General features: G+C 37.9%; 1 protein-coding gene and 1 pseudogene across 3 annotated transcripts in view; one reads left to right on the forward strand and one right to left on the reverse strand.

The window, feature by feature from the left end:
* Positions 1-13,334, reverse strand: part of DIAPH3 (diaphanous related formin 3) — a 473,874-nt gene that overhangs the window by 445,122 nt on the left and 15,418 nt on the right. For 2 of the 3 annotated variants that reach the window (XM_045588684.1, XM_045588686.1), the window contains exon 2: positions 4,311-4,343. The exons of the other annotated variant lie outside the window; for it this stretch is intronic. In XM_045588684.1, coding sequence (XP_045444640.1) covers positions 4,311-4,343 — 33 coding nt within the window. The remainder of the gene's footprint in view (positions 1-4,310; positions 4,344-13,334) is intronic. 3 annotated transcript variants of the gene reach the window in all.
* Positions 1,162-1,991, forward strand: LOC118729305 (annotated as a pseudogene).

The raw sequence follows: 13,334 nt of genomic DNA on the forward strand, positions 1-13,334 counted from the left end.
GAATTTTTATCAAGAAAGGGTGTTAGATTTTGTCAAATGCTTTTTCTGCATCAATTGATATGACTGTGATTTTTATCCCTCAGTATATTTATGTGTTTTATCATGTTTATTGATTTGCAGATATTATACCATCCTTGCATCCCTGGGATAAATTCTGCATGGTCATGGTGTATGATCTTTCTGATGTACTGTTGGATTCTATTTGCTAGAATTTTGTTGAGAATTTTGGCATCTATCATACCTGGAAATAGTAATCACACATTATCTCTGTCTCCAAAAGGTGTAAACTAAAGAGACAGAAAGATACTAAATGATGTACTGCTTTGATAAAAATATGCACAGGGCACTATGGTATAACCCAAAAACAATGACCTTACCAAGCCCAGTTGCAAGGATTGGGAGAGAGGTGAAGAAAAAAGAAAGGATTGGAAAGATTATTAAGAAAGTCTTGCCAACTGGCTTGTGTGACTCAGTGGTTGAGTACTGACCTATGAACCAGGAGGTCATGGTTTGATTTCTGGTCAGGGCATACACCTATGTTTCGGGCTAGATCCTCAGAGTGGGGCGTGCAGGAGGCACCTGATCAATGAATCTCTCTCATCACTGATGTTTCTAACTCTCTCTCCTTCTTCCTTCCTCTCTGAAATCAATAAAAATATATTTAAAAAAGAAAGAAAAAGTCTTGCTCAGTGGTAAGAACATCAACCTCTGGCCCAAAGGGTCACATGTTCAATTCTTGGTCAAGGGCACGCACTATGGTTGCAGATTCAGTGTATCTATCTCTCTCTCTCTCTCTCTCTCTCTCTCTCTCTCTCTTTCTCTCTCTCTCTCTCTCCTCCCCCCCTTTATTTCTTCCCCTCTCCCTCTCTCCTTCCCTCTCTCTTTCCCTCTCCCTCTCTTTCTCCCTACTCCCTCCCTTCCATTCACTCTAGAAGTCAATGGAAAAAACATCGTTGGGTGGATATTTTAAAAAAAGAAAGAAGAGGCTAGGCTAGGCCTGCAGGTCTGTGGCAAGCCTTGGCTGTGGGTCTCCCTTCCACAGGATAGGGTTTATGAAAGTTGTCAAAAGACCTACTTCAAGTGATAGCAAGTGGAATTCAGAAGACTATAAGAGGGTTAAACTGATTACTATGCCCAGAAATGCTTGGTAATCCAGGATAAAAATAAATACCACATGCCTACCTAAATTCCAGATGACAGTTCATGTAACCAACAGAAATATCATTTGTCAGATTGCTTATGCCCGTATAGGAAATATGATAATTTGTGCAGCTTATGCTCATGAACTCCCAAAGTATGATGTGAGGTTTGGCCTGACAAATTACACTGCAGCATACTGTACTGGCCTGCTGCTGATCCGCAGGCTTCTCAGTAGGTTTGGCATGGACAAGATCTATGAAGGTCAGGTGGAGGTGAATGGAGATGAATACAACATGGAAAGTATCAATGGTCAACGTGGTGCCTTCAACTGCTATTTGGATGTAGGGCTTGCAGAACTACTACTGGAAATGAAGTTTTTGGGGACCTAAAGGGAACTGTGGATGGAGACTTACCTATCCCTCACAGTACCAAACGATTCCCTGGTTATGATTCAGAAAGCAAGGAATTCAATGCAGAAGTACACTGGAAGCACATCATGGGTCAGAACGTTGCAAATTATATGTGTTATCTAATGGAAGAAGATGAAGATGCTTACAAGAAACAGTTATCTCAATACATAAAGAACAATGTAACTCCAGACATGATGGAGGAGATGTATAAGAGAACTCATGCTGTTATATGAGAGAATCCAATCTATGAGAAGAAGCTTAAGAAATAAGTTAAAAAGAAGAGGTGGAACCGTCCCAAAATGTCTCTTACCCAGAAGAGAGATCAGGAGCTCAGAAGAAAGAAAGCTTCCTAAGAGCTCAGGAACGAACTGCTGAGAGCTAATAAACCAAATCACAATTTTCTATGAAGATTTTTCAGAGACAATAAATTTATTAGACAAATAGCTTTAAAAAAAAAAGTCCTCACTGAGGAGGAACCCATTTATTAATATACAATCAGAGCAAGATTGGCTTCAAGAGTAGCCTGTTGAAGCAGCTCCATAATACAACTGTTTCTAAAGATTATTGGCTGGCACTGTACAGACAAGAGTCAACAAAGTTATCAGAAAGGTAAGGCATAGTCTGAATGAAAATAGGGGGAAATATAGACTGCCCATAAAATAGGAATAAACCTCAAAAATACCATCATGTAGAATACTATTCATCAATAGAAAGAAGTAGTGAGCCGAAACCGGTTTGGCTCAGTGGATAGAGCGTCGGTCTGCAGACTGAAGGGTCCCAGGTTCAATTCCAGTCAAGGGCATGTACATTGGTTGTGGGCACATCCCCGGCGGGGGGTGTGCAGGAGGCAGCTGGTTGATGTTTCTCACTCATCGACGTTTCTAGCTCTCTATCCCTCTTCCTTCCTCTCTGTGGAAAATCAATAAAATATATTAAAAAAAAAAAAAAAAAAAAAAGGAAAGAAAGGTAGTAGTGATATATGTTTCAACATGGATGAACCTTGAGAACATGCTAAGTAAAAAAATTCAGACACAAAAGACTGCATATCATATGACTCCATTTATATGAAGTGTCCAGAAGATGCAAATATATACACAGAAAATAGACTGGCAATTGCCTATGGCTGAGAGAGCTGGAGATAATTAGGGAGTAACTGCTTAAGGGTATGAAGTTTCTTTTTGGGTGATAAAAATGTTCTAAAATTGATTGTGGTGATGGTTTCACAACTCTGAAGATATACTAAAAAACACTGAAATGTATACTTTAAATGAATGAATATTTGATATGTGAATTATATAGCTCAATAAGGCTGTTACAAACATACCAATGTATCTACCTAATAAAAGAGCAATATGCTCATTGACTGTACCTTCATGATGCCCATCAGCCAATCAGGAGTGGGTATGCAAATTAACCCAACAAAGATGGAAGGTTAATTTGCATACACAGGTGGCGAGCAGCTAGGGGCAGGACAAGATGCTTGTGTCATCGCCATGGTGATGATACAGGTGTTCTGCACCACCACCAGCTGCTCCGGGCCTCTGTGCAGTGTGGGAAGGTGGAAAGGCGGCTCCAGAAAAGTGACTCCAGCCAGAGTAAATGCAATGCTGGCAGCCAGGGAAAGGAAGGCCCATTCTGGAATGAATCTTTGTGCATCAGGCGTCTAGTATTCTCATAAAAACTCAAACATAAACATTGCAGATGGTTTATTGGCCTTAAGCCATTTGAAAACTAAATCAACAGAGTAAGTGTATGTGTGTGGAGCTGTGTGGAACAAGATTCAAGCCACAGCTGCACCACTTACCAGATGTGCATACTTGAGCGAGCTACCAACTTAACCTGTCAGCCTCAGTGCACTCAGTGGAAGAATGAGGACAATATCAACCTCCCAGGGTACGAAATTACATACATCATCTGCATAAGTGCTCCACATTGCTACCATTTTCTAAATACTGTTATATGAGAAATAAATGTCATCCTGAAAAGTTTACATAAATACCTCTTCTTATATACAATACAGAGGACTAAACAGAACAATCTAATTCAATCTTTTAAGTCTGCATGTCAAGATCTACTAGTATAACTCATTCATATTTGTACACCATCTTACCCTAAGATGGTAAGTGTCTAAAATGCTACTCTAGATTACCAGGGATGCTAAACAATTTCTGAGTGCCCAGTATGTTTTAAGCACTCTGTTTCATATTTGATATAAGGTAAATTTGAATTTGAAACTTGGTCAGTAGAATGAAATGCTTTGTCCCCCAATACACAAGAATCTACAATATATGGGTGCTATGACATGTTAATTACTTATAAGAAGGTCTATTATTTTCAACATGCAGAACATATACTAAGATTTCTTGGTTCTCTTATAAGTAAAATTTTTAAAAATTACACATATGGTATTCAGTCTGGTCTATTTTATTTAGCAACTATATATTTCTGAAAAGCAGATATGTCTTTAGCTTTTTTTTTCTTACCTCTTTTTGAAGTACTATTATAGAAGTGATTTAAATGATTTAAGGTTGACTAACAGCTCAAAAAACTTGTTTAATTACAAATTAACATATCAACTAGTCCCTTTTACTATTTAAAAGCAACAATTTAATACATTTTACCCGTTCTGTCTCTTATTTAGCACCATAACAAAGTACATTTCCAAAACATGCAGTTTTTAGCAATGTCAAAGGTGTTAGCACAGCATGCTATCGACATCACAGTTAGTTAAAATTCACAAGGAAACGTTAAGAACCTTACCATGTCATCTGTCAATGTCCTAATATTTAAATGCTGCAAATGAAAGAAACCAATCGTTTCAGTAATTTGTAACAGCTTTTTAAATTTTAGCTAATAGAGTACATTTAAAATTCTACAATGCTAAGTTGAATGTAATTAAATTCCTGATAGTCTAATAAAAATGCATTATATATTGTTTTAATCACTTTCTTGAGAACATGGGCAAAAGTTGCCCTGAATGTGGTAGTACCAAACGTTTCCTAAAATTTACTGTATTTGTACACCAAACTAGAAATCTAACTGTGGTACAATTAATATATTCTCCCAATTAACAATATTAATTACCATTAAGTATATGAACTTAGAACACAATAAAGATTTAAATATAATTTCCAGAAATTCGTTCACATTATAAAACAGTGAAACTTTAAATCTACCATTAACATGCAACACAGTAGTTAATGAAGTACTTTGCTGGCTTAATTAACTTAAACAATTCTAGAAACAAAGAAGAGAATACTAGAACAAGTATTTGCATCTTTAACATCAGTTTGATTTATCACTAGTGGTGACAGTAAGCACTTCCAATTTCATTGCTAGCTTCTTTGAGAACCCTTTTGATGATTTCCTTGCTAGACAAACATAAGGCCACTTTAGGAAAGGAATAAATTAGTTTCCTGCAAAGTGGAATTCACAAGTGGGGGAGTAGGGAAGCGGCAGATACAAATCTAAGTTTTATAAATTCCTGAGTCGGGAAAGATTTTGTCTCTTAGTAGCTATAATCAATTTCCAATTTTCCTTCCACTTACTCATTATGGCATTAGATCATTAACGGGGCAGAAAATGGATCAAGTACATTTTCCAAGTAGGAAATCAGATGTACTATTTTGTAAGAATCTACCTCAATGATGACCCAGGTTAAAAACTGTTACAGTATGAATCACTATCCTAGATTCTCTTCTGTCTTTCACCAAGATGGTCCTTCGTCTGGTACAGAGGAAACAGCTTGAGGGACCCAGAATGAGCTTTGTATACACCAAAGAGAATGCAGCTAAATAAATGATGACACCATTCAACATTAGCCACACCACTGGGTTCCAGACTGAATGGTCTGTTAAATTAGGAAAAAAGTAGTAATAACACTGGAGTTAGTATTTAATTCTGTCAAATTAATAAGCGTGCACAAAAGTCCTTAAGAGTGAGGGTAATCCAGGACAGGACTAAAATTTCTGAGGCACTTAGGGATCCAGTCTCACCCTAGAAACCATTATTAGAATTAAACCCAATTCTAACCCAAGTCCACAGAAAAAGGAACATGGCAAGACTGTGTGGGGGCCCCTTCCTCTAACTGTCTGCTGTCTGTGTGGTTCTTGCCAAGAAAGATTTCCAGCCCATTGTACTTGGTGAACCATTATTTTATTCTCCATCCAGAAGTAACACCCAATCATGACTCTCATCACACCAGAAAAGGGTCATTTCAAGGTTCTCTGACAAAATGAACAAAGCCGACTTCTGATAATAGCACTCTGGGTAGCCAATTGGTTAAAACACAAGGCCAAATAAAAAGTGTAAAGCTGAAATCCTATATAGAATAGTATGCCACAACAAAAACATCTACTTACACAAATGAAATATTCCCAAATCCCAAATTGAGTTGCCCAAGAAACACTAAATACTTAATTAAAGATATAAAGGTTATACTAAATGGTACCCTTTGTGGGATGTCTGAATGTTAATATTAACTCATTCAAGTTTATTATCAAATTACATTCAAGGTTCAACTTGTTTAAATCATAGACTTCTAGACAGTGGAGGAAGTGGATGATTGACATAGAATCCTCAGATAATTCTGTGGGGCTTTGGCTTTGTGTAACCACAAAACTACAGGGGTGAAATCCTTAATTAAAAAAAAAAAAGAAAGAAAGAAAAAAGAAAGAAAAGCCCAGCAGGTAGCTCAGGGGTTGAGCACTGACCCAGTAACCAATAGGTCACCTTAGATTCCTGTCAGGGCATATGCCCTGTGGGAATGCAGGAGGCAGCAGATCAATGACATTTCTCTATCATTTATGTTTCTCCCTCTCTCTATCCCTCTCACTTCCTCTCTCTCTAAAAAATCAATTAAAAAATGTTTTTCAAGAAGGTTTCACTAAAACATAGAAGAAAACACTTAATTATAAAAAGTTATTTCCTTCATACTGGTACTTGAGGTACTGTTTAGATATCGGGCTAACCAAGGTCCTTAGAAAATGAAGTGTTTGTTTTACAGCTACCAGTCATGCTCTTTACTTCTGGTTGGGAAAATAGCAACTGCATGCATCAATCCAGTTCAGAAGTAGCATTTGCTGATAGCCACTGCAAGGAGAAAATTGAAACACAAAATTGACTATTAAGTGAAAACAAATAGAAACACTTTTTTAAAATAGTAACAATTTGATAGCAACTTTTTAGGGTGATTATTTGCCCAAAACAAGTTAAAAGCATATAGTTTTAGACATTAAACAGTCACACAAAGTGACTTTGTGACCTTTATTACATTACCTAGTGTTGCTTTATCGGATATAAAATGGGGATATCAAAATGTAATCAGTTCTGAACACGGGACCACTGGTAATTGCTCTGTGTGTGGTATGAAAGCACATTAGGGCTCTTGCCCTAGCCCTAACATTTTAGAGCCAAAAACTCACCCTTCTGTTTCCATTGTGTTTCTCGACTTGAAAATTCTATTTTCTCCCTAAAAAGTTAAGGAGTACCACATAAAGATATGTTTTCTACTAATGATGGTTCCTAAGAGGAATGGTCCAGAGGAGCACTCTGGAACTGAAAAAGAGAGAGAGTCTGTATAGATTTTTTTCTTCTTCTAAAGAACATAGGATCTGAAAAAAGAGGCAAAAACACAGAACACGGATCTCTATATTGCATCAAAACCTTTATTGAAGATAGTACATGCTGTCAAAAATAGATCTAGAGCTTTCAGAGCACTGTGCTAAATGCTGTAAATATGAAAGGGTGTGAAGAAACAGTCCCACTTCCACCTACTAGTTTACAAGTAAAAGTTTACAAGTACGTAACAAAGACCAAATAAATTAACACAAAGCATTACCCTGGGATAACCAGGCAAAGAAAAAGGATCCAAACTGTAGCCAAGATTTTTAGCAAGTTTTACATTGTCTTTCGTTGGTTAGCACATTTGAACTAGGAAACAAAGGATCTGTCCAATGTATTATCAAGTACATAACAGCCACAACTACAGGCTTGGGTAACTATCATCAGAGCCAAATACATGGTAATATTTAAAAAATAGTTTTTGGCTGCTGCAATTCCATTGAATTTACTGTGACATTGTAAGAAATTACCAACAAGAGGAAACCCAACAAGATTAAAGCTTCTGAACTCACCTGACTCAGAACCAATTTTCATAAACTGGACCCTCTAGATCAGCTGGGTAATGGTCACACAAAAACACACCAAGATTATCTTTGTAACAGTAGACTATAGGGCCTCAGTTTCCCAAGACTCTGATTTAGTAAGCCGAAAGTGAGGCTTAAGAACCTGCATGTTTAAGGGACCCCTCAGTGTAAGTCCAGGACCAAGAGAAACCAGCTCCACATATCTCCCTCACACTGAATAGTCCTTCGAGAGGGCGCACACACACACACACACACACACACACACACACACACACACACAAACTTACTTCTCATCATGTGACTCACTTTAAAACCAGTGTCCCTGAAACAAGCTATATGAAGGCTACAGAGAAAAATACAAGAGGATTTCAAAGAAGCAAGAAACAGGAGCTGGTACACTTGGAACAGGTTTACTGGCATGAAGTGACAGGCACCAATTAGTACTGTTGAATTCTCTTAAAACAATCTCTGGTGTCTAGAATGAATTAAAAATTGCTTAGTCTGTATCTAAGATACAATATCAAGACCTCCTTTCTCCATAGATTCTTCTCATAAGCATATGCTTAGACCCTAAGTACTGAAGATTATTCTTTATATCCAACCATGACATGACACTATTTGTTTATCAAAATGAGTCAGTGACAGGCTAATTACTGACACAACAAAGTTATACCTTAATGGGAGAGAAAAGCAAGAATCAGTTTTCTCCTAGTCTATAATCTGTGGGTAATGATAATACGTTAAAGTGTTACTCACACTTGTGTTAAAGTCCAGACTATTCCTTCCCACCAATACACTTATGAATATGTATTTTGACTTAAGAACACTTCTAGTTCACACAACTGTGTTTATTTTCATGTGAACACCAATTATAAAGGTGGCAAAAATGTAAAGTGATATTACCAATAACCATGAGAATAAACACACCTATAGTGTATATCTAAGTGTCATCTCCCGGGCAACTACACAAAACACATAGATGTGAAAATATTCTTCAAGGGCTCCAGTTTAACAACTCAGAAGGTTCCAAAAATAATACTGAAGTTTTCCTAGTATTGAAGATAAGAGTAGACATGGCTCTTTGATACCATAAAGCAAAGCTTTTAGGCTTACTGGCTCTTTGTCATTTTTTTTAATATTAGGTAGAGAAAGGTGGGAAAGAAGATAGATGTTAGGTACAGTTGAGAATTAGAAAAACTCACTTGTTCCTCACAGCTTCTTTTAATCTGTCCATTTATTCAAAGCCATAATCCTGCCTACATCAGAAAAATAAACACCTGTCTTTTATCCAGTATCCAAGGCTTCTCTGCTCTCAAGAATCAAGACCTCCTTTCCCATAGGTCCTTCTTTAGGCAAGGAAAGTCATCAAGAAAGATCAACTTTCTGGAGAGGCATTGTTCAAGCATCAACAGAATTGAAAAGAAAATATTCATTTCTAAGAGAACATAAGGTTTTTAAAAGGTTGCAGCAAAACTGCTAGGAGACAACAACATTTTTAAAAAAACCAATTATCAAGTTATTATTTGGAACACTCACCTAGATTACACATCACAGGCACTAGACATCTACAAGACATTTTTTATTCTAAAAAGAACCATAGTGTTCTTTTACTGTCAATAAATTCATTTAATGTTGAGGTAAAATTAAAGGAAAATCATAATGGCTAATTCCAGTAACACAGCTTTACTACCTATTTTAAGGTGATCCCTTCAGCTATTCCAGTTCTTTTCACCTATATACTACCAGGCCAAAGACTTGTGTCTAAGGGGCCCAGGAAAAACTCATTTAAATCTTTGAACAGCTTTGCAAGTAGTTTTAGTTCTAGACCTTTTCCATCATCTGGAGAAGGCTGAAAAGTATTGTATTTAAGGTATCGGCTATAGGAAAATTTTAAATGGGCCCTGAGCATCAAGAATCACCTTTAAGCTTACCCAAATTACTAGATTATTTCTGAAGAGTGCCTCAGCCTCCTAGATGTCTCATCCAAGGTGCAAATTTAGACTTAATATCTCTGAGATTAACAGAGCACTAATCTTCATTTCATATAAATTTGAGAAGTATTTATTTACATTGTACCATCACCATAAGGAAAGTGGTTTGGTTAAGCCTTTTTAGAGAACAAATTGGTACAACAAATCCTATGTTCACATTCTTTAATCTAGTAAATCCACTTCTAGAACCTATACTTAGAAAATAAATATAATGAAAGGATTATAATATATAAATATGTATCGCTATCATGTTAGTCTAAATAGCTAGAATTGTAATCAACCTAAATTTCCCATACTATAGAGTTAATAAAGTATAGTCCTGCCATATGGATTATCCTATCTAATAAAAGAGTAATATGCAAAGCAATCATCACTCTGCTACACCCAAAAGCCACACCCACCACCCAATCAGAGTGAGTATGCAAATTAGCCCCAACCAAGATGGCTGTGGCCAGAGAGCAGGAGGGAAGCTTGGGTTTCCCTGACAATGGAGGAAGCCAAGCTCTCCACACACCCTGACAGGCCCAGGCCTCCACTCGAGGGTAAAAAGTTTCAATTATAGAACGTAAATAAATTCCAACAGAAATGGCAGCAGCCAAGGAGCTAGAAGAGCAGGAAGCTAGGGTTGTCCCAGGCGATGAAGAAAGTCAAGCTTCTGCAGCCCTGGCCAGCTCAGGCCTTCACTCCAGGCTACAAAGTTTGAATTATAGAAGATACATAAATTCCAACAGAAATGGCTACCACCACGGGGCAAGCAGGAACCTTGGCTCTGCTCCAGGCTACAAAGTTTCAATTATAGAAAATAAATAAACCCCAGATACCAGGGCCTCCGCTTGGGTTGCCGGGGGTGTGGCCGGCCTGCAAAGCACTACAAGCCCCTCACCCAGGCCGCCCCACACCTCAAGGGAACCCTCACCCTGATCTGGGACACACACACTTCAGGGCAAACCATCTGGCAGCCACCCAGGCACCAGGACTCTATCCTATCTAACAAAAGAGTAATATGTAAATTGACCATCACTCCAACACACAAGATGGCTGCCTCCATGTGGTCAAAGATCCTGCCCACATGTGGACACAAGATGGCAACCACAAGACGGACAGCAGGGGAAGGCAGTTGGGAGGGACCAGGCCTGCAAGGGCAGACAGTTGTGGGCGATCAAGCAATTATCAGGCCTGCAAGGGAGGGCAGTTGGGGGCAATCAGCCCTGCAGGGGAGGGCAGTTAGGGGTGACCAGGCAGGCAGAGAAGGGAAGTTGGGAGCAAACAGGCTTGTAGGGGAGCAGTTAGACATCAATCAGGCTGTTATGGGGGTGGTTAGGGGTGATCAGGCTGGCAGGAAGAAGCAGATGGGGCAATCAGAAAGGCAAGCAGGTGAGCAATTGGGAGCCAACAGTCCTGGATTGTGAGAGGGATGTCCCAGATTGGAGAGGGTGCAAGGTGGGCTGAGGTACATCCCCTCCCCCGCCCCACATGCACAAATTTTGTGCACCGGGCCTCTAGTAATAACATAGGTAAATTATAATATAGGAAAATGCTTATAAAACAATATTACATGAAAAAGTTGTATTTAAAATATCATATGCAATAATTCTAACTTCACTAACACATTTATGGAAAAAATAAGACAGAAACCATTGTTAATTTTATATATCTGGATTGTGGGACTTGGAGCAATTTTTTCATTGTTGTTAATATTCACCCAAAGATATTTTTTCCATTGATTTTTAAAGAGAGTGGAAGGCGGGGGGGGGGGGGGGGGGGGGGGGGGTTTGAGGGGGACACATGAACACATCAATTGGTTGCCTCCTGCACACACCCCAACTGGGGCCAGGGATGGAGCCCACAACCAAAGTACATGACTTTGTCCAGAATCAAACCCCAGACCCTTCAGTCCCCGTGTGTACACTCTAACCACTGAGCCTATCTAGCCAGGCCTTAGAGCAATTTTTTTTCACATACCCCTGTTTTTTCCCAGTTGTCTAAAATGAATACAGCTATTTTTATAATGAGAAAATAATACTATGGATAAATCTTTTCACACCAAGCAGGAAATATAGATTAGGTCCTTTTCAAAAAACAGAAGTATATACTAGTAAAAGAACTAAAAATGAAAATCTAAAAAATCTAATAAATGCTATGAACAGAATTTTTAATAGTCTGAATTCTTAATTCATATTTTCAGATGTCAGAATACATTAAGCACATTCTTCATTTGTTTTCTAATTCACATATATAAAATAACAAATCTCAAAAAGCTCCTTGGTTTTGTGAATTACTGATGTTGTCACCTGCTAGATTTAATTCCAAGAAAAATATATAAATCACTACATCATAAGCACAAATCCTTCTGCCACAAATGCAATATTTCATTGTTGCTATTTCTGTAGCAACAATGAAATATTGACTTAGCTTTATTTTTATGACACTTATTAATGACAGAATTAAAAGCAATCTAATATTTTTCTTTATAAATGTAAACTAACTCATCTTGAGAAAATTAAAGCAAATACTTTAGAAAATTAAGGTAAATACAGTGGTGCCTCACACAACGAACTTAATTCGTTCCAGGAGCAAGTTTTTTATGCAAAAAGTTCGTCATGTGAAACGCGTTTTCCCATAACAATACATGTTAAAAAAAATAATTCGTTCTGTAGCATAAAATATGCTAAGATGACATAAAAAAAGATAAATTTTTTGTTATTATTTTTATTTAGATACATCTAAAAACATAATTTTTTTAAAAAAAAACACACATTTTTTTAATTTTAAGACAGACTAAGTAGAGTCTACCGAATCTTGCACATCTTCATCCATTTTCTGCTTTTTGGCCGATGGTTTCATGAAAAACCTGTCCAAAGTCGTTTGTTTTTCTCTTTTCTCCAACATCTGCCAGAAATAACGGACAAGAGTATCGGAGTAAAGATCGTTGATCCTGTTTGCTTCAGCTGAATCCGGATAGTGGGCATTGGTAAACTCCTGAACTGCTTTCCATTTGACCAGGATGTTCTTGATGTCAGCAGTTGGGATTGGTTGATTGTTTGATTGTTGCTCCTCGTTATCAGATGACGCTTCCCTTTGAGCATTGTCCTGTTTCATTTCAACAGAAATCACCTTCCTGCTTTTTTTAGAAGCCATGATATAAAAAAAATATTGAGTTTAACTTAAAAGGACAACTGCCGTGATACGTGCGTGATTTAATTCGTAATGAAGAACGATTGCCGCGATACGTGCTTAAGTTAAGCGCAGTGACTAACGACTGCCTGCAGTGCCTGCGCGGAAGGATGCAATACATCGGCAGCGATCGTGGAAGCTCGGGCGAAGCAGTCGTGGAAGCTCGGGCGACTTCGTTGTGTGAAACGAAGTTCGTTGTATGAATCATGAAATGAAGTTCGTTGTGTGCAGCGTTCGCTGTGCGAGGCGTTCTTTATGCGAGGCACCACTGTAATTGATAACCCCTTCATGCCGATGAGGACATGACACCAAAATGTAAAAGATAAAATATAAATCTTATGATTTTTGGATCAAAAACAAGTCTCATAACCCAATTATTTTATCTACAATATAACAAGACAATTAAATATCCATAATATAAGACAGTGGGATAAGCACCATAATAGGAATTCAGTGGTGACTAGAAGGAAAAA

This window comes from Pipistrellus kuhlii, unplaced genomic scaffold (assembly GCF_014108245.1).
Source record: "Pipistrellus kuhlii isolate mPipKuh1 unplaced genomic scaffold, mPipKuh1.p scaffold_m20_p_3, whole genome shotgun sequence".
In the NCBI taxonomy this organism is placed as follows: Eukaryota; Metazoa; Chordata; class Mammalia; order Chiroptera; family Vespertilionidae; genus Pipistrellus; species Pipistrellus kuhlii.